General features: G+C 44.0%; 2 protein-coding genes across 2 annotated transcripts; one reads left to right on the top strand and one right to left on the bottom strand.

Moving 5' to 3' along the window:
- Positions 1-465: 465 nt before the first annotated feature.
- Positions 466-13,563, top strand: LOC308318713 (uncharacterized protein; the record flags this gene model as incomplete). The annotated part of the gene is made up of 7 exons (XM_080768339.1): positions 466-1,278; positions 3,183-3,357; positions 3,731-3,993; positions 5,031-5,196; positions 5,633-5,901; positions 8,327-8,506; positions 13,348-13,563. 7 exons carry the CDS (start codon positions 466-468, stop codon positions 13,561-13,563), a joined length of 2,082 nt encoding a protein of 693 aa, XP_080624465.1.
- On the bottom strand, positions 4,892-5,248 carry LOC308318790 (large ribosomal subunit protein eL30-like; the record flags this gene model as incomplete). The annotated part of the gene is made up of 1 exon (XM_080768420.1): positions 4,892-5,248. One exon carries the CDS (start codon positions 5,246-5,248, stop codon positions 4,892-4,894), a length of 357 nt encoding a protein of 118 aa, XP_080624546.1.
- Positions 13,564-21,208: the final 7,645 nt, after the last annotated feature.

Here is a 21,208-nt window from a genome sequence, read left to right as displayed (position 1 = left end):
GCCGTGGGTTCGACTACCGATCCCGAAGGCCTCTCTTTCCCCTTTCCTGTCAGTCTACTGTCTGTCCCTCCATAAAAAAATGGCCGACAAATCTGTCACATGGGGAAAAGAAAATCCCTGGTTGAGATTGGTCTGGCACTCCTCGGTTTGAATTACATTTCGCTCACCCCAGAGTTGTGGGTGGCCAATCAGAGCCAAAGTCAAGGTGAGACTTTGTTTTGCCGTGACCTTGGAATCCGTTTGTAACCGCGCCTTGGAAATAAAAATCTGATCTGAACACATCTGATGTTTGACTTACAGGCGGGTCGATCAAAGTTCTTCAAGCCACACAGAAGATGAGAGAACAACATCTACCCTAAAGAGGTCTGGCCTGGTCTTCGTCGCCTCGCATCCCAGATCAGATGCCCACAACGAGAAGACAATCATTCTCACCGCTATAACGCCGGCGGCGTCGACACATCTCCAATGAAGTCTCGCTCGTCGTCTCCGCCGTCCGAGGGGAACGGAGGAGACATGAGGAGTTCTCCACTCCTGACCGCCGCACTTTCACTACTCCTCCTCCTCTGCGCCGCGCCCGCAAGCGGCATGGGCCCCGACCACAGCGGAGCCACCCCACGCTTCATATGCACCCCCATCCCCGCGGACGCGGACCCCGCCTGCTTCGGGGAGGCGGGCATGGGGGGACCTGCAGGCCGCCAGGGGGGGCGCCACGGCGGGACGCCACCCGAGGCAGCGGCTGCGGGGGGAGGACCTTCCTCCCCTTCTTCAGGCTGGTGGGGGATGCCCGACGAGGCCAAGGCCACCATCCTCCACCTCAGGGAGAGCCTGCTCAAGGAGAAGGAGAGCGTCTTCGAGCAGCGGGAGACCATCCGGGAGCTGAACGCCAAGCTGGCCCTGTGCGAGGGCTTCGGTCGGAGCATGACGGCGGACGACGACCACACCGACCGCCGCCGCCACCACCACCACCACCGCCTCCAGGGCCCGCCGCCCTCCCGGCTCGGCGGCGGCGTGGGGCCGAGGGGGTCGGGCGGTCACCGCGGTGGTGGCAACCGTCCGGGTATTCATCGCGGCAGCAGCAGCAACCTCTTACCGGACGCGCCGCGCCACTCCGCCGGGGCGGGCACGTCGGCGGGTCACGTTGGAGACAACAGGAAGGATAATAGACACACCGCCGCCGTCGCCACGGCCACGACGGCGACAGCAGGGGAGATGACGTCATCGCCCGAGGAGATGGACCGCATGCTGCAGGCCCTCAAGGAGCGGCTGGAGAGCCTCCAGGTGAGAAACACGATACAAAACTATCATGTTATTATGGTCGCAGTCAGGTGGGGAACCTTCCATGTCAGTGGGTTTTTTTTCAACCTTTTTTCATATCAAGGGCTATTATTTATTCGGCATTCGATTGAGCCACGGACCACCATTTGATGACATTTAGATGCAACACACGGAGCCCAAAAGTAAAGAATATTTTTGTTACCGTTGGATAAGAGTTTGTTCCACAATTCCATGCTGTATTGACGTGGTACCATAGGAGAGATAACAGGCAGCTGTTGATCAAAACAACAATACTTTTTGCATTAATTTCATTATTTAATTAATAATGAATAAGTTTACCAATACTTGGGAGCTTAAAATAATTTTCTTTTACACTCTCAAGAGTTAAAGGTCTAGAAGGGTCCATTTGGTCAGCAACTATCCATCATTTAGCATGGGGACCACCTGGTACCCTCTCAGGGACCACTGGTGGTCCCCGGACCACTGGTTGAGAACAAAAAAACCTGTGTTCCAATCACTTGTGAACGAAGTTATTGCGAAAGCAATGAGCGATTACTATGTAACCCAGGCAGAACTGTTTGTGTATCGCACACAAAACACACACCCAAGATTTTTTTTTTTTTAATTGTTAGAGATTTACGAGCTGCGTTCGCTTCCCGCGTCCGTGCGTCTGACTTGCATATACTTAAAAAATGGGTCACAGCGAAAAGAAGCATCTATGCGAACAAAGTAAAACAAGAAATATTAAAAACAGGAAAAATTAAAGAAGAAATGTTTAGATAAATGCATAGAGGAACAAATTGTGTCAAATCTGGATCCGAGACTATTTACACACCTTCCATTGAAGGACGGCTCCTTTTTTCCTCCAAATCACTTCAAGAAAACAGCTTACAAGCCAACAACAGATTTGGGACCTACAGTAAGTGGCCTTGTGTTTGATCAAATCAACTAGAGTCCCAAAATAATACAATAAACACTTAATAAAAAAGAATAAATAACTACTTGCATAAAAACCACTATTGGCAAGAGAACTACCATCAGTCTGTATCCCATCATGAGATAAATGGATCCGGAAGCATTATATTATACTGTACATATAAGCTCTGGAAAGGACGGACAAAGCACCAGGTAACTTTTGTTAATTGGCCTTGAGAAAGTTGGCTTAAATAGATTTGGCAAAACATTTGACTGTCTGTCTTCCCCACCATCTATTCTCTCTCTCTCTCTCTCTCTCTCTCTCTCTCTCGGACCGTGATCAAAGACAGGCGTCCACAGTAGCCACAGGGGGTTGTAAGGGCTGTGTGTAATCAACACTGATTACAGTGATCTCCATTGACAGGCCACCCACCAGCTCAACGCTAGGATTACCTTGCTTTTCGAAGAGAATGAGAATGAGAGAGAGACAGACAGACAGACAGACAAAGATGCAGCCAGTATGAGAGTATTGAACCCAGGGACAGACGTGTCCCTTCATTTATTATTTTACCACTTAAATCCGCATTTTCAGCACGCTCGGCACGAATTCCAGTTCATGTCGGCACAAGATAAGAAATGTGCTGATTTTATTAAAATATAAGTACGTTTTGCAGAGCCCTATGAGGCCCGTATAGGGCAGGAAGCCTAACTCCCGTTTCCTTAGCGCGAGGCAGCTTGATATACAAGTACACCCACTGGACATGATGTAAAAGTAATGTACAATCCCAATACATCCCTTGATGCCGAGTGCCAAGCAGGGAGGCACTGCGTTCAGTTTTTTAAGAGTTTATACGACTCATAAGTCAAACGGGTTTAAGCAGTCGATATAAGCGTAACACTGTGTGCGTGTGTGTGTGTGTGTGTGTGTCTGTATCTGTGTGTGCGTGTCTGTCTGTGTGTGTGTGTGTGTGTGCGTGCGTGCGCGCCAGCAGAAGAGGAACGCGTCCAGTGCGTACTCCAGCTCTCTGAAGGAGCTCCTCCAGAGGAAGATCAGCACCATGGAGCAGCAGCTCCACCCGCCGCCGCCACCACCACACCCGCCCCACGACGACGACACAACCACCTCCGCCCTCAGCGGCCCACGTCACCACGACGACCACCATGACGGTAATAGGCTCGTTGTCACATTTAACCCATTTAGACCAGACGTCGAAATTAAAAAGCCAAGTCTTCTAAAAGAATATATATATATACGGTATATATTCAAAGATTTGTGCCACATTTTCACGATTTTTCAAAAATAGCAGACCTAACAAGCTCGTAGCGCGCCACTCGGAGGCGCACTTATGAGCTTGTAGATCTGCTATTTTTCAATAGCTAAATTATAACATAATGTTTAAAACACGCTAAAAGTTATAATGTAATATAATATAACGGGCACGATTTACGACGATCAAGACAAAAACTATTCTAGATTATCTCAAAAGTTTGCGATTGGACGAATGCGATGTCATAATTTGTTGACGACGTCCGGCCCTAGATGACGACGGTCACCGCGAGGACGCCGAGCACGGCGACCCCCACAAAGACTACGATGACCTCGACGACGGCGCCCGCGACGGAGACGGTAGCCACGGCGACGACGATGACGACGACGACGACGACGGTCACCATGGTAACGAAGAGGAGGACGACGGCTACGGTTACGTGGCGCACACGGGATACAGGCCGCACTCCTCCAACACACTGGAGACCATACTGAACCAGCTGAACCACCGGTCAGGTACGCCGACAAACACTCTGGTATACCGACCGACCGACCGGGGTGGGTGTGGGTGAGTGCACAATGTTTGCGAACGCACTGAGCACTTACTATGAGACCTAGCAGATCATGTCTGTCTGTCTGTGTGTCTGTCCCGCTGTTACGTCACCATGACTCAGCCATAACCATATAAGGAGTCCCCAAAGCAGCTATACGTCCAAAACCCAAATATGTACGAGCTGCGTTCGCTTTATATAGGCCACCGTTTCCCCATGATTGGGGCGCGGCGGGACCATATTTATGGGTCGGGACCCGGGAGTAAATATCCCTTTTAACCCATTTAGGCCAGACGTCGAAATTTAAAAAAGAAATCTTCTAAATTCTGACGGTTTTCTGAAATACCTCATGCTTCTAGAAGTATCAGTGGTGGTCAATATGTCATGTCAAGGTCAAGGACCCCAAACATTATCTGTATTTGGCCACCGACCCCCATCTGGAAATATGTTGTTCCAGTGACACCCCCCCCCCCCCCCCCCAGAAGCAAAGATTTGAGGCACATTTTCACGATTTCTCAAAAAATGAGCTTGTAGATCTGCCATTTTTCAATAGCTAAAGTAGAACATAATGCTTGAAACACCAGAAGGGGGTTCCCGCCCAGAATGGGTTAAGTATTTGGGAGAAAAGAAAAGGCTAAAGGAAATCTATATCTTCCAGAAAATTCCCAAAACTATTTGAAAATCTTTCCAAGCAATTTCTTTAAAAAATAAATAATAATAATAATACACCCGTGTGAAGTGAGGGGCGTTCTTGTCATCATACATCATCATCTCATCCTGGCCAATCACAATTTGCGTCCTCGCTTTATCGTCTTCGCTTTTCTGGTCTAGTTTCTTTCTTTTTTTTTACCCCATTTCACCAACTTTATTTATAACAACATCTCTACTGGGGAGGCTGCTGCTGCTGCTGGTCTGGCATGCTCCTGATGATGTCAGAATCACCAGGGTCGATAATGGCCAACGTGCAAACCGAGAAGTATTTGCCGCAGGCCGTGCCGAGCTCAATGTTGTTTCCGCTGTAGTGGTGCACGCCCGTCTTCACCAGCATGGCGGCGTACTCCATCTCGGACTTCCTCAAGGCGGGACAGTTCTTGGCCAGGATGACCAGCTTGGCCTTGCCCTGGCGGAGCAGCTTCTGGGACTGCTTGTATCCCAGCACGTACTTCCCACTCTTCATCACCAGCCGGAGTCTGGAGTTGATGGACTCCATGGACTTTTTCTCCTTCTTTGCAGCCACCATTTTTTTTTTGCCAAAGGCTATTTTAACAAAAGGATAAAATAGCTCGAACTAATGCTGGTTGCCTATAGGTTAGAATTCGCTGCAGTGGTGGTGTCCTCTTAGAGCTTAACCTTCCTGCCTCATACCTCGATCAGACCAACTGTTATATACTATCCGATTATGCTTCGTCACGACTCACGGTGACTAGGCCAAGAGTATCTATCCATATATGGGGTTTGTTACATTGATCTGATGTCAGCCCCGGACTGTATATCCAGTCACATTCCTCTGGGGGAAATAACGGACCAAAAAAAATGACCACCACGATGAGATAAAACGTTCCATTTCCGACGACTACTATAAATCATAGACCTAAAAACTGCTGTCCTTTTTTATCGCACGCAGGTCCCGACAGGACGATCAAGGCGGAGGAGGAGAGTCCCGCCGGCTCCTCCTTCCAGATCGGCTTCCCCATGCGGACCAACTACATGTACAGCCGGGTGAAGAGGAGCCTGCCCAACGAGATCTTTGCCCTCACCCTGTGCCTGTGGATCAAGGGTGGGGGGCCCGGCGGCCTGGGCACCCCGTTCTCCTACTCCGCCCCGGGGCAGGCCAACGAGCTGGTGCTGATCGAGTGGGGCAACAACCCCATGGAGCTGCTGGTGAACGACAAGGTGAGAGAGAAGGGGGGGGCCTGGACAATACTCACTTTTCGAGTGTCCTATAATATACAGCTGTGTCACGAGGCGTGACCATATATGGAGGCGTGACATCACCCGGCTTAGTGTCTATTTTTGTCTTAGGAACACGTTAGATAATTGACCCGGGTGGTGAAAAAAGGGTTACAAAATTGTGGGATAAAAAAAAAAGAAAAAAAAAGAAAAGTCCCATTGATGATGAATGGAGAATTCTATGTCATAAAGGGCTGTATTTTGCTGGTTACTGTTTAGCTTCTTTTTTTTTTTGTACGCTTGCGTTGTTGCTCCCCACTTGAGCAGATCTGGAGCAGACCCGTCGTTGATCCAGGCAACAACGCCTGCGTTCCTCGCTTCCCGTGAGAGCCAGAACAACCAAAACACACAACCCAATCATGAGGGCAGTGCCAATGCACACCTGCTCTACTCAGTTTTGAGTTAACCCCCCTCACTCACTGTGGGCCATTATTGTACCTAACCTGTATACTGCAATGTGACCACCCTCCACCCTGCTAAGCTGCCTCACACGTCAGTAAGAGGGATGAACCGATAGCATGAGGCCAGTGGGGCAGTGGACCAAGGTGGACTTAAGGGTCACCGGGCTGCTTTAGCTCAGTGTTGAACCGCTATACACTGGCAACAACGAGCAGTCCTTAACCACTTAAAAGACGACCTCAAATGGGATTTCAGAGTACCGACCGGTGGCATTTAATTTCCGTATCGTGACGTATTTCCCCGGTGGAACGGGAGCGGGGCACGGCTCAGCCTATCACAGCGATTTGGGGGGGGTTGACCCCCATGGAACTTCCGTTCCAACCCCTGCAGACACCACACCACGCCTTTTTAACCCAGCTCTGAGCACTCATTTCGGGCATGCGAGTACCATGATCCGCCTGGAGGTCATGTCAGACCACAAACCAAGCAAGGATGCTGAATGAAAGTGTTTCTATGACTATTACTGCCTGGCCCCTTTCTCATCTCAAATGTTTTCCGAAAAATATTTGTAGTGTGTATTTAACTATTTATTTAGATTTAAGAGGGTGAAGACGGGGGAAAGTGTATAGTTAAGTTATACCTTTAAAACCCGGGAAAGCATCCTAAAATCACTGGCACCATGCCACGGCAAGCCAAGAATAAAAAGTGGAGTAAAATATTTAATATTACACTACAGGCAATTGGTTGAAATAAGCTCTCAAGCCATGCTGAAATGGGCATGACAGCACACCTAGACATTAATAGAAGTTTTGAGAACAGATTAATCAAAAATCAAAATATGTTGTTTGTTATGGAACACTGGTCTGCACTGTTGTTTTGCAGGGGTAACTTTTTTGTCACTGTATAGACGCCATCTTTGTGCCATGCAGCACTGCCCTCTAGTGTCTAACTGCTCTAGCACAATTAATTATATACAGGTAGCAGCTTTGTGTGGAAGACATAGTCTCTCATTGCCACTGCCAGACTGTTGCCTCATGCAAATTTCCAAATGCTTCCGTCATACAGTCTGGAGAAACTGAAGCTCTATCATGAGTAAAATATACCCCACTTCTGTTTCGTCTTAAATAGAAATCATCTAAGCTCTTAAAATAACGGAAATGGCAGCTTCCTTATTCAGCCGTTCCAGACTCATTCGGAGATTGTGGAATAGCTGTACACGAGACTAACAGGTGCATGTCATGATGACATCATTGGGTATAATTGGTTGGTACCTGCTGATGTAAGCAGTGAAGCACACATTATCTTTGTTGGTTAGGAAGTAATAGAGGTTGGACTTAAAAAAATTAAGTATTTTTGGGGCATGTAGGCCTACTGTATATCGTTAGCGGCCCCCATTACGACAGACGTGCTCCGAGGTAGAAAATCATAATTTCTCAATTCAGGTGCAAATAAAATTCACCAATGTGTAAAACAGGCTTGCTGACAACTAGTGTTCTCTTGAAAAAGGTCATATGGATAAGATATGACAATATAAACAGTATGGACATCATTCTGTCTTATATTAGATACATTCTGAGGAAGGTATTAAGCAGTACTTTTCTGAGTGAACTTTGTCCATAACAGACTGTGGTTGAAAAGAATATATTCATACTACCATACCGAGTTTCATTCTCTAGTTGCATTTCTCCCATGGCACTCTGGATATGAATGTTGGATATTACTCCAAGTAAAATGTATCAGTGAAATTCACTGCACTCTATTTTGCCATTACGCCATTACGTCTATAGCTCAGCTATTTTTTGGCAGAGATTTGGTGTAGAGGGACAAACCAAGTATCGAACCCTGTGGGACCCCCGGTCAACTAAGTATATACTGTGTAGGGTTTAAGTGACCATCTATAGAGAGAGAGAGTATATGTATACTCTATGGAGTGACTCACCATTGTCCACCTTGGCCTGTGTGTCCTCAGGCGGTGACGCTGCCCCTGTCTCTGGGTGACGGGAAGTGGCACCATGTGTGTGTGACGTGGTCCACGCGGGGAGGGCAGTGGGAGGCCTACCAGGACGGGGTGCAGCGGGGGTCCGGGGACAGCCTCTCTGCCTGGCACCCCATCAAACCTGGAGGGGTCTTCATCATCGGACAGGAACAGGTATAAAGATGATGTACTGCATTTGTTCGTCGACTTTTTAACCCATTCTGACCTGAGATCAGATTCTAAAAATGTCTTCTATGTCAGTCGCTCTTCGATTTTTCAAAAATAGCAGACCTACAAGCTCGTAGCGCGCCAAAGCATGACATGATGCCAACACCAAAATGGGTTAAACTAAGCCATGACGACTAAAACTATGACACTTAATATACCGACAACTACTGACTTTTATAACTGTATCTACATTTTGCAAACTGTCAATAAAGTATTCAATAAATCAAAAAAGTGAAAGCATTTTGAAACCTGCAGTGCAAACAAAGCACAACTATACTTTTGACCGAGTGGACAGGAGAGGAGATGTGAACAGTGATAACAGTGATAAACATTGATAATATCGACATTTCTACATCTCATCTGATGCAGCTTGTCCACTCAAGTTCCTTTAAACACTCTCAAAAACACTTTTTGAGTTGAAGTTGCAGCTGTCTAAAGATGACGTCTGTCTGAATCCCACACAGAACTCCCCACAATGTAGTTGTCTTTTTACATTCAGCAGCACCCTCCTTTGCTTCCTATTAAAGTCTCCTTCCGCTCTGCCTTCCCCCTTCCTTGTTGTAATACAATTAGGGATGTCCCGATTTTTCGCTTCCGGTCCAGATACCTCAATTTCTGTGTTAGCCGATACCAAATAAATACCGATACCAGTGTCGTGATCTCATGTTGTTTATAGCCATCTAGCTATATATATATATATATATATATATATATATATCACCCATTCTTGAGATAAGGGACAAAACTTTTTTCAAACTGGATTTTTTTTTTTTTTAAGATACATTCAAATCAAATAGATGTATTTGTAGACACAGGTCTCAACTACCAATCTTGAGAAGGAACAGGTTTTTCGCATAACATTTCTTTCTAAAATGGGACATTTATGCACTTAATACCTGATTCATGTCAACTCCGTCAGACACACTAAAATCCCTTTTAATTGAATTTTATCATTTCAACAATAATATAAAGTCCTCAGTTATCTTATAATGGCTTTCAGTAATCAAGTTAAGTAATACAAATCTTTTAATATTATTTTGTTCCAATATCACACTATTATGAAATATCCAATTTCTCAAAACCGTCATTTCAACCTTTATTTTCAATATTATAACATGAAAACCATGTAAAAAAAAAAAAAAAATCATCATTACGTATCATTTCAGTTGGTGTTTCAATACATAAGCACAAAAGATTTGACAGCGAATTTTCTATTTCTTTGGAAATTAACAAAAACATCACGGGACGAACGTCTGACGGAGTTGACGAACATCTGACGGAGTTGACAAGTTTAACTGATTTAGGTTCTAGACCACCTAGGATCTTGATTCTGGTGACTAATCCCACATTTTCAAGGATGAGGAATACAGTGGTACTATTTAGATTTGCCCTGTGAACATGGCAGCCATTTTTCAAAATGGCCGCCAACTTTCTGTTATTTCCCAATAACTCAAGTTCTACACCACCTAGGATCTTGATTCTGGTGACTAATCATACATTTTCAAGGATGTGGGATACATTGGTACTATTTAGATTTGTCCTGTGACCATGGTAGACATTTTTCAAAATGGCCGCCAACTTTCTGTTATTTCCCAATAACTCAAGTTCTACACCACCTAGGATCTTGATTCTGGTGACTAATCATACATTTTCAAGGGTGAGGAATACAGTTGTACTATTTAGATTTATCCTGTGACCATGGATGGTAGACATTTAAAAAAATGGTGGACCTGCTATTATTTTACCAATTTACTCAGGGAATATTATCAGAATAATATAAAATCTGTGAATACATTTCTTACCAAGAATTTTCTTCACCAATGTTTGTAAAGGTGTCTACTAACATATCCCACATTGGTTTCTATTTGACCACCCTAGGGGCATGTTTGACAGCTGCTGAAAGTTGGGTACCATCAACAAACAATATAAGGCTAAATGTTTTAAATTTCATTATGCTTTAAGTAGCATGTGGCATGTCAAACTAGGGGCTTTTCATGATTCTGGATCCATTCCAAGCATTAGTTTTGCACAAAAAACACTACGTTGGCTAAAAACGGCCATAGCCATCATCACAGATGTGATGAGGTCAGCACATGTCGGCACATTTGGGCAAGTGGCTATGGCCAAACTAGGGGGTCTATGGCCAAACTAGGGGTCAAACTCCTTGGGCTAAATTCGGTGAGGTGAACAGTGAGCAGTGAACAGTGAGCGAAAGACTGAAGACAGAAGATTTGGCTTCAGGACCATCAGGCAGGATGTGCAGACACTGAAGGCATCAGTGTCTTTCTCTGTGTCCCCAGCATGTCAACCAAAGCAATGTTACCAAATCAAAGGAGCCTTCACCTCATGTCACCTGGGGCTGGGTGAGCAATCGTATCCTGTATCTAAACTCACAACTAAATACAGACACTTGGCCAGACTGCCGTTTGAAAGGGTCAAACCCCTCATCCTGATTGGGGAAGACCACCCCACCTAATCACACCAACCGAACAAGTGAGGTTGGGGCCTCCAGGTGGGCTAGCAGCCATCTGCACAAGACTGGGCTGGACCCTGCAGGAAAGCAATCTCCAGCCAAGACAATGTAAGTTGACTATAACAGAGCCCCAGAACACAGAGCTCAGGAGAAGGATGGAGAAACACTGGCAGGAGGCCACCAAGATACAATGCCCCAGAGACCCAGAGTGTGCCACCACTGGCAATAAGGAGATCAACTGCTGCAGCAAAGATGTCATGAAAGGCAAGTCTCCACCAAAAAAAACCCTGAACCTAATCGGGGTGTCAAGAGACCAAAGTTTCTCCCCCACAGTTCCCTGCAGTGGCCAGTGAAGTCAAACTGTGCATCTGTACCTGAAAGGGGCAAGTCAAAGGCCAGAAAGCCCACCTCCTTTTAATGTCCTGTCAGTAGAAACTCCACCTGCACCTGAAATAAGCCCTTACCTCTCCCAGAGAAAGATCATCCTTGAAAATGTAATGATTAGTCGCCAGAATCAAGATCCTTGGTGGTCTAAAACTTGAGTTATTGGTAAAATAACAGCAGGTTGGTGGTCATTTTGAAAAACAATGGCTGCCATGGTCACAGGACAAATCTAAATAGTACCACTGTATTTCTCATCTTTTAAAATGTATGATTAGTCGCCAAAATCAAGATCCTAGGTGGTCTAAAACTTGAGTTATTGTAAAATAACAGCAGGTGGCGGCCATTTTGAAAAGAAAATGGCTGCTATGGTCACAGGACAAATCTAAATATTACCAATGTACCCCACATCCTTGAAAATGTATGATTAGTCACCAGAATCAAGATCCTAGGTGGTGTAGAACTTGAGTTATTGTAAAATAACAGCAGGTGGCGGCCATTTTGAAAAATGGCTGCCATGGTCACAGGGAAAGTCTAAATTGTACCACTGTATCCCTCATCCTTGAAAATGAGGTCTTAGTCACCAGAATCAAGATCCTAGGTGGTGTAGAACTTGAGTTATTGTAAAATAACATCAGGTGGCGGCTCTTTTGTAATATGGCTGCCATGGTCACCACGAGACAAATCTGTGATGGCCCCATAGCCAAAAATGTTCCTTAAGGCATGCTCTAACTGTGTGCCAAATTAGAATACTGCCCATTATTCAAAAACAATAATTTTATTGTTTTAGGAACACTTTTGTCAACTCCGTCAGATACACGTCAACTCCGTCAGACACAAAATCTGACGGAGTTGACGTCTGACGGAGTTGACAAAATGGCATTTGTTTTCATCTTAACCCTCTTTAGTACAATGTAGCCATTTTGTTTTTGCTTAATTTTGTTAGCTAAACCTAACCCCTAAACTAAAATAATAAACATTATTTTTGAATTCTTAACAAAGATCATAATAATGTCCTGACGGAGTTGACATGTAAAAGCTGTGACCACATTGTTATCAACATTGTTTGTTTAAAATATCAAACAATTGAATGCTTGTCAGACCAGGTACTCCACTGTTGCAACAAATATAAATGGGACTTGGAAAAGGAGTCTTCAGGCTAAATCTGTCGACAATATTTTCTGATTAATTTAAGACTTTTAAAAAAACCTGACGGAGTTGACGGAGACGTGGGACGAACATTTGATATGAGATATTTAATAGAAAATATGAATTAAAATTAACTGTGTATATTATTTGCTATGTTGTTGACAATCTACTTTAATTTAGTATGTATATTTATGTGATTGTGACAGTATTAGACACTTTTTTGGCAGTTTGAAATTGTGGCCACTTGCTGGGGACAGGCTAAATACAGGCCTTTTTGGGTACAGGGCCTGCTTTTAACTAATTCAGATGGAATATGAAAACAATTATAATGAAATTAAGGGCATAATAATACACAACTGTATTACACTTAACTTTGCAAGTGCTTTTATTTTTATGAATTCATTTATTTTTTACATAAAATAAGGCTCTTATGTGTGGGACATGTTTTTTCCACTTTTGTCCCTCATCTCAAGAATGAGTGACATATATATATATATATATATATCTTGTGTTGTGTTTATAGCCTACTCGTCACTCAAATGTGCACTTTCAGTTTGGGGCAACTCCAAAGCAAACTCCACACGTCCCAACATTGTATTTACCTGCCATAGTGTCAACCCCTTACCCCTGTGTCGCAGATACCGATATGACCCGATATGACAAATGGGCCGATCCGATACTTTCCCCCCCTATACCGATACAGCATCGGTATACATCTCTAAATAAAACACAAAGAGTGGTATCCCTCCTTACCTGAACTCTTTACCCGTTTTGACCTCTCCAGGACACGCTGGGCGGCCGTTTCGACGCGACCCAGTCCTTCGTGGGCGAGATCTCGGACCTGCAGATGTGGTCCCACGTGCTGGCGCCCAGCGACATCCACAGCCTGGCCTCCTGCGGCAGCCACCTCACCGGGGACGTCCTCGCCTGGTCCGAGACGGAGCTCGAGCATCACGGCGGCGTCTCGGTGTACCCCTTCGACCCCTGCCACGAACACTGACAAAAACGGCCCACCCCTGGCTGCTACGTTCTCGGTGGTCTGCAACACAAACGGTCGTAATAAGAGACACTGGAGGAGACAAGAGGATGTAAAAACATGTCTAAAAAAAAACGTACCGTATTACTGTCAAAATATTGTACACAAACGTTTTAAATGCCTTCCTTTGAACTCAAAAGTCTCATAACCAAAGACATTTTTGTCCCGGTATAGCTCAGTCAGGTGGAGCTCTCGCCTTTGGACAGGTTCATGCGGGTTCGATCCCGGGCACCGCCGCCAATTCAAGCGTGTGGGTAGAACGGCTTGGGTGCGGCCAAGTTGTGCGGCAAGTAGGCTGCTGGGAGTGGGAGCTGATGGTAGGTGTGGCATGTACCGGCCGATACCTACAATAAGCCACTCCCGACCTACTCAAAAGGATCCCTGGCTAATAAGACAAATATATGCCTTAAAACATTATAACTTGCCCTCTCTATAGCTAAAATTAAAAATGAAAACACCTTAATCATTTCATTTCTTTCATAAATGGAGAATCTTTCACTCAATAGGAACGGCTCCCGTCACAAGTTGATGATGTCATATCATATGATGTCCATGTGTGAGCCAGGCCTATGGAATATACTGTATATGGAATGCACGGGCTAATACAAAGTATTTAAAATATTGCATTGATGCTCATATTATCCCTAGGAAGTATTAAGGTGTAATGCATTCCATAGGGATAAACCACACATGGACATATGACATCAATGCGACAGGAGCAGTTCCTATTGAGAGAGATTCTTCATTTCTGAAAGAAATAAAATATTTAAGGTGTTTTTATTTTAGTTGTAGAGGGCAAATATAATGTCTTAAGGCATATTTGTCTTATTGGCCAGGGATCCTTTTAAAGACATTTTGTGGTTAATGTATTTGACAATGTAGGCCTGACAAGTGCTGTGTGAATGGCCTTGTCGGGGCGTCGATATTGGTCATGTAGCACAAAAATGCCCGTTTTATTTATGGGAACACGTGAACCGTTGATCTATGACATATTGTCATATTGTGAATAAGATCAAATGCTAGATTTGCCTTTTAACCTATTCTGGGCGGGAACCCCTTTGGGTGTTTCAAGCATTATGTTATACTTTAGCTATTGAAAAATAGCAGACCTACAAGCTCATAGCGCGGCACCAAGTGCCGCACTACGAGCTTGTAGGTCTGCTATTTCTTTTTTCAAATCGTGAAAACGGTGCTTCTGGGGGGGTCCCTGGAACTACATATTTTGAGATGGGGGTCCGCGGCCCAATAGAGATCATTCTGGGGGTCTTTGACATGAAAAAGGTTGAGCACCACTGACATAGAAACAGGTTTTTCAGAAAAATGTTTTTTTTTTTGTTATCGGCCTCAGTCCAAAATGGATTAAGTTTCTTAGTTTTTAACTAGTTATTCTAGCTCCAATAATGAAGCAGTTTTAATTTGTTCTGTTTTTTTTTGTAAAGATACTTAATTGGGTACCGAGAAAAGCGATATACAAATTGAATGTATTATTATAGATACTGGTCTCTTTTATAATGAAATGGCCAGTCTTCTTCATGCAGGTTTTCTTATCATCGTACCGAGGTAGAAAGTGTCACTAGTTTTGACGAGAAGGTATTAGATGAGTGTTGTGAACGGGACAGTGGAAAATGGTTTCCATGACAAATACAGCTAACTGACCTAAAAACCAAAGATACAGTACATGGGCCTATTACTAGAACTAATTTGTTTGAACCTTAGACTGTAAAGGGTTTAAACATTGTTATTTTTTTTTTTTAATATTGTAATAATTGTTTTTCAATCTTTTACGGTATTAACCTAGACATCTTAAGTTTATTAGGATTTATGTCTGTATTTCATGAGAACTGCATGAGATTCTGAACATAAATTTCGGTTTGGCATTTGTTTCAACTTAAAACCCATTCTGGACGGGAACCCATTTTGGTATTAGCATCATGTTATGCTTTAGCTATTGAAAAATAGCAGATCTACAAGCTCATAGCGCGCCACCGAGTGGCGCGCTACGAGCTTGTAGGTCTGCTATTTTTTTTAAATCGACTGACATTTTTAGAATCTGATCTCAGGTCAGAATGGGTTAATCAGACCAGTGTGTGTCCAGTGGAAACCTCGTATGAATCTGATCTCAGGTCAGAATGGGTTACTTAAAACCCTATACGGCATACTTAGTTGACTGGGGTACTCCAGGGATCTATACGAGGCCACCCCTCCTTTTACTCTCTACACCAAATCGGTACACAGAAAGTAGCCGATCTACAAGCTCACAAGGTGTTGTGTTCAACACGTTGTGAGCTTGTAGATTGGCTATTTTTGCAGAATTCTATTATTAAGACTTCACCCAATACACTAGAGTAGATTTTTCCCATTTTTTCCCCCCCATTCCGTTATGTAATAATTCTGTGACTTTGGGATAGCAGAAATGGCCTTGATTATATATGTATTCTTGTATATAAAGCTATAAACAGTTCATAATGCAGCCGACTAGAGGTTTTATACTCGACGGGCAAAAACAACTAATTCTAGAATGGGAAATCTGTCAACAAGACACTTGTCTTAGGAGTATAAAGCAGCATTTAGCTGTGCCGTACCTGCCAGTCAATGGCATGCGCTAATATGTCAGACTTGTTGGAACATATGGCTTAGGCCCACTGTACGATAATGTAATACTAATGTTACTCTCTGACTGCTGATTGGATGCAGTTTGTTGTCTGTCTGTATGATAAGGAAGGTGATGTGTTGATGTGAACAGGGAGTGAATGATGTGAGCTGTAACGCTTACTATTAACAGGACAATACAGAACATGGTGCGTTTAACACTTGCCCCCTTTGTTTTGATTGGCCCACCACCTGTGCCGAGTCTAGTAGCCAGCCAATAGAGCCCCATTGTGAACCCGGGACATGTTGAGTACACCAAGGTGTTAGAAATGGTTAGTATGGGTCCCCAGCATGTAGAAACTGCCGGATGCTAACTTGCATATGTTGAGCAATTTTCATAATTGGCATACCGATTACAACCTATAGAAGGGGGCGAGAACTATACGTGCGTCTAAAAATGTTATCCTTAACCTGACATTTGACAGTAGCAGTGGTATGGTTGGCAGCTATTTATTTGTTCACTTTGTTACAGCTCATATTTGACTTGACGGTACAGTAGTAGTCATTGAGTAATTGTAAGATATTGGTATGGTATTTGGACTAAATGTTCGAATATGAGAAATCAGGTCAAATAAACATGAAATAGACATGGGGCGAGATATCCATGCTTTGGGGGCGAGCTATCCACGGCTTGGGGCGAGCCGTCTTCGCTTTTCGCAGGGGGCGAGATGGAAAAGGGGGGAGCGGACGCGTTACCTTTGTTTGGACTGACGGATAAATGATACTGATGAAATCCGGAGACATCTGCCCGGCAGTCAAATGCTAGGCCATAGGCATGGTCTCTTCTCTCGTCTGCAAATTGGGCTGCAGGTTGCTGGTGGAAGATGCCTGGTGGTCCCACATGAAGGATTCACTCCTCATGGCAAAGACATGCTTGAATTGCTGGCAGATGTGATTACCAAAAATCATAACATCACTTGTACCCTATTTAAGCAATCTCCCTTGGCCTTGATTATCAACCTGTTGAAGACATTACATAAATGGCTTGCCTGTCTGTATTTACTTAAAGATAACCTTTAAGACAACTTCTGCAGTCATATTGTGGTGAGTTAACAATGTCAAACAAAACACATTTAAAAATATATATATATATATATATATTGGGAATTGGTTATAAGCCTATCAAAAGTCTAACCTTGATTGTTTCGTGTCAAACAAAAGCATCATGCTTACATCAGCAGGTACAGCAGAAATCCACCTGTCCATCATCCAAACACATGGCTGTGATTCATTATGCTGTACACCAGATGGCGCTGCTGTATCTTGAATGCAAATGCAATGAAGAATCCATTGTGCCTTCATCAAAAAAAAGGAAAAACAGCGCCATCTGTCAACAGGTGAACTGAATTCAGAATACCAATCAGAATACAAATGTATAACAACATTCATACAATGTTTTATATAGCACTTTTCTAAATACTCAGAGTATGTGCAAATTGTGGGACATTGCGGTGGAGGTTGCTGGTTGATGAAGTTGTACGTATTTTGGAGTTGTTAAAAAAAAATGTTGAGAGTTCAATAACGATATTGAAAAAAAATCTCAATTATGAAAAAATAAAAATGGGTCCAAAATAGGTATCATATGGTAATTTAATAATAACTCATGTTTTGTCCACCGGCACACCTAAGCCTCCATGCACGGCCAAAAGAAGCTGTCTGCCGGCGCCTATTCTGGGTTTTTCTGATGTGTAATATGTGTACTGCACGTGGAGTGTGTGTGTGTGTGCTGCTGTTGTATTTGATCACTTAATTCTGGGAGATCCCAAGAAATTCCCAGGCCAGTGTGGAGACGTCACAACCCAGTGGGACGACGTCACAACATCACATGTGACGTCATTATGTCACAACCATGTCCTTTAAAATGAAACGTCAACTAAACCAACAAAAAAAAACTTTAACCGACGATTCCAGCTGCTTAGAGTAACTTCAGAGGATTAGGCGCCAAGACCGCAACATATGCCTGGACTGGGATAACGCCGAGAATACATTCACCATCGACAGACAGCGGCTTCCTCGATCGGTCGACGCGACCCGTCGACTTCGTGGATCTGTCAAACTTTGGCGAGACATTTGAAATGTCCTGCTGGACGCTGCATCTGTGGGAAGAAACGGAGCCATGCGAGACGGAGAGGTCTGCCGTTGCAGTGGAGAACAAGGTGTACTCCTTTGCAGGACCCTGCCATAACAAAAATGGTAAGATTGAGGTGAGTGTCTTCGACACCGTGACTTTGCGTTGGAGAAAGTTGCCGCCAGGGGGAGGAGACCTTGAGGCTCCCCCCACACAGCGGTGTTGGTAGAACATACAGTCTACATCTGGGGAGGATATAACATATTTACCAGGGAGTGCTACAACGTGCTTTATGCTTTTGATGTGGACGCCCACAGATGGTTTAAACCCAGTGTTGCTGGGACTGTTCCAGAGGAGAGGACCGCCCACTCGGCCTGCGTCTTAGGGAAGGTAATGTTTATCCATGGAGGATGCGTGAGATTTCCACATTCCAGATGCACTAATGACATGTACAAGTTGGACACCAGCACAATGGTCTGGTCTTTAATTAACACCAGAGGAACTCCATTACCTGCTTCAGCGAGTCACTCTGCCACCATCATCGGAACAAAGATGTTTATATTTGATGGCTGGGAGAGCCTGGATGGAATAGAAGAGTCCAAGAGTCCTCAGAGTGTTTGACACGGAGACCAATCTCTGCCTGGACATGCCTTCCACACAGTTTGGTTCAAGACACTGGCGACACACAGCCTTTACCTACAATGGACAGCTGTACATATGTGGTGGCCGATACGGAAAACAGGGTGTCACTGTCAGCTTCAATGATCTGTTGAAATTCAGTCCAGAGACCTTCTCCTGGAAGAAGTTTGAGCCCAAGTTTACAATGGAGTCGAATTACAATGTTTACCGGTATATATGCTGCCGTGGTTGCATACTGGGAGATCGTATCATCCTCGTTGAAGGATGCAACAATGTGCACATCTTGGACTTAAGTCCGAGTCTCAAGACGCTGTGCAAGCTAGCAGTTATTCAGCACGATCTGGAGCAGTCTGGACTCCCACACAACATCAGGTGGGAACTGGCGGCCATGTCTACCAACAACAGCAACAGGGGAAAAGAATCACACTCGTGTTAAGTGAAGTGGATTGAGGTCTTTAACCCCACAGCAGAAATGGCCTTGATTATATGTATTCTTGTATATAAAGTTATAAACAGTTCATGCAGCTAACCAGATGGAGTCATTCTTCAAACAATTTTGAAGGATGCTTTTGACAAAATAAAACTCTTAACAGAAGGATAGCATTTAGGCATGTAGGAATCTCTCTCTCTCCCTCTCTCAAATTTTTGAAAAAGAGTGAACTAGAAAATCTATGTTTTTTTTTAAAAGAAAATATAAAATGTGAAAATAAATACAGTGGTAATGATTTGGCCTACTGGCAGTGGTTTGCACAAGACATGCGCTATTCAATTGGTGCGCCGCGGCCTAACACACACACACACCGTAAAAGAGATGTCTAATAGAAAAAATATATAAATCTATATATCCTAAAAAGTAGACTAATGTCCTCAAGCAATGTGAGAACCCGTCCTGTCCTGTCCTCCCCTCCCCTCCCCCCCCCCTCCCCCCACACACACACACAGAATACACTCACACACGCCAAAAGATCATGTCAGTTCACTTTTTATTGTTACACAGTAGTCGACTGGCACCAGGGTACCATGGTTTCTGTTTTGCTACATTTACAGATGACTTATCCATCTATACCTCGCTGTAAATAAAAATAAATAAATACAAAATAAACTGTCGTTTGTTTTTTTTTATATCTGAAAGAAAAGACGAGATGAGTTATTTTAGGGGTCATAGAATCACAAAGACGGGCCCGATTTCTGTCCTGCATGTCAACAGTTCAGTGGTCAAGTCTTTGCTGAGAGGAGGGAGGGAAAAAAAACTAAACAAATAAAAAAAAAAACATCAATTAACCTCTAGAGCCCAATTTTATACTTCGGCTATTCGAAAATAGCTGACCTACAAGCTCACAAAGGGGTCACATCGCGACACGCTGTGAGCTTGTAGATCTGCCATTCATGGAACGTTTTTTTTAAGGCCCAAAATAGGGACAACCAGGGTTAATTTGATTAAGGTCCTAAGAGTTTTTTTGGCAACTTTACACATTTAAGGAACACCTATTGAAAGTAGAGACCCACAGAGTCTGTCCTGTGTGGCAGAGCAATGTGGGCTTGACTCATCCTGCACTAGTGGAGCTAGCTAGACATCGGCCCTTAGCGCTTCCATGGAATACTGTCTGCTAGTGGTGTAAACCAGTGGCTCTCATATAGTGGGGTCCGGGGACCCCCAGGGGTCCTTGAGGGAGTTCCAGGGGGTCCCTAGCTAAATGATAGTTATGAACCAAATGGTCCCCAACTCTGAGTGTACAAATGTACATTCTCAGAGTTAAAGAGTGAAAGTAACATTTTTTACAATATAAATTAGGGTCCCAGAGATAGAAATGCCATTAAATGGGGGTCTGTAGACTAATGCATGTTAAACTGTGGCTCCTTGAAATGAAAATCACTGTGAGAGCCGTAGAAATCTCCTCTTATTGGGGGTCCCTGGCATATCTTTTCAAATGGGGGGTCCGCAGGCTAATTAGTGTTAATTTGGGGGTCCTTGACATGAAAAGGTTTGAGAACCACTGGTGTAAACGGCACACTGCATGCTGGGGGAGCATAGCAGCGGAATGGAAGCGCAGTGGAATATCACTGTCGTCGGGCAGAAACCTTTCACCACTATAAAAATTAAACGTTTTATGTGATTTTGTCAATTAATGCCACACTTTGCCATACTTGAGCGACACGCAAATGTATAGCGGACAAAATAGCAGATCGGCAGGCTCGCCGAGCGTTTGCATTTCTGCGTTTGGGGTTTTATAAATATTACATTAAAAAACGAAA

The sequence above is a fragment of the Protomyctophum bolini genome (assembly GCF_963924005.1).
Source record: "Protomyctophum bolini genome assembly, chromosome: 7".
NCBI lineage: Eukaryota > Metazoa > Chordata > Actinopteri > Myctophiformes > Myctophidae > Protomyctophum > Protomyctophum bolini.
The sequence above is the reverse complement of the archived record's forward strand: the minus strand, read 5'-3'. Positions and strand labels throughout refer to the sequence as shown.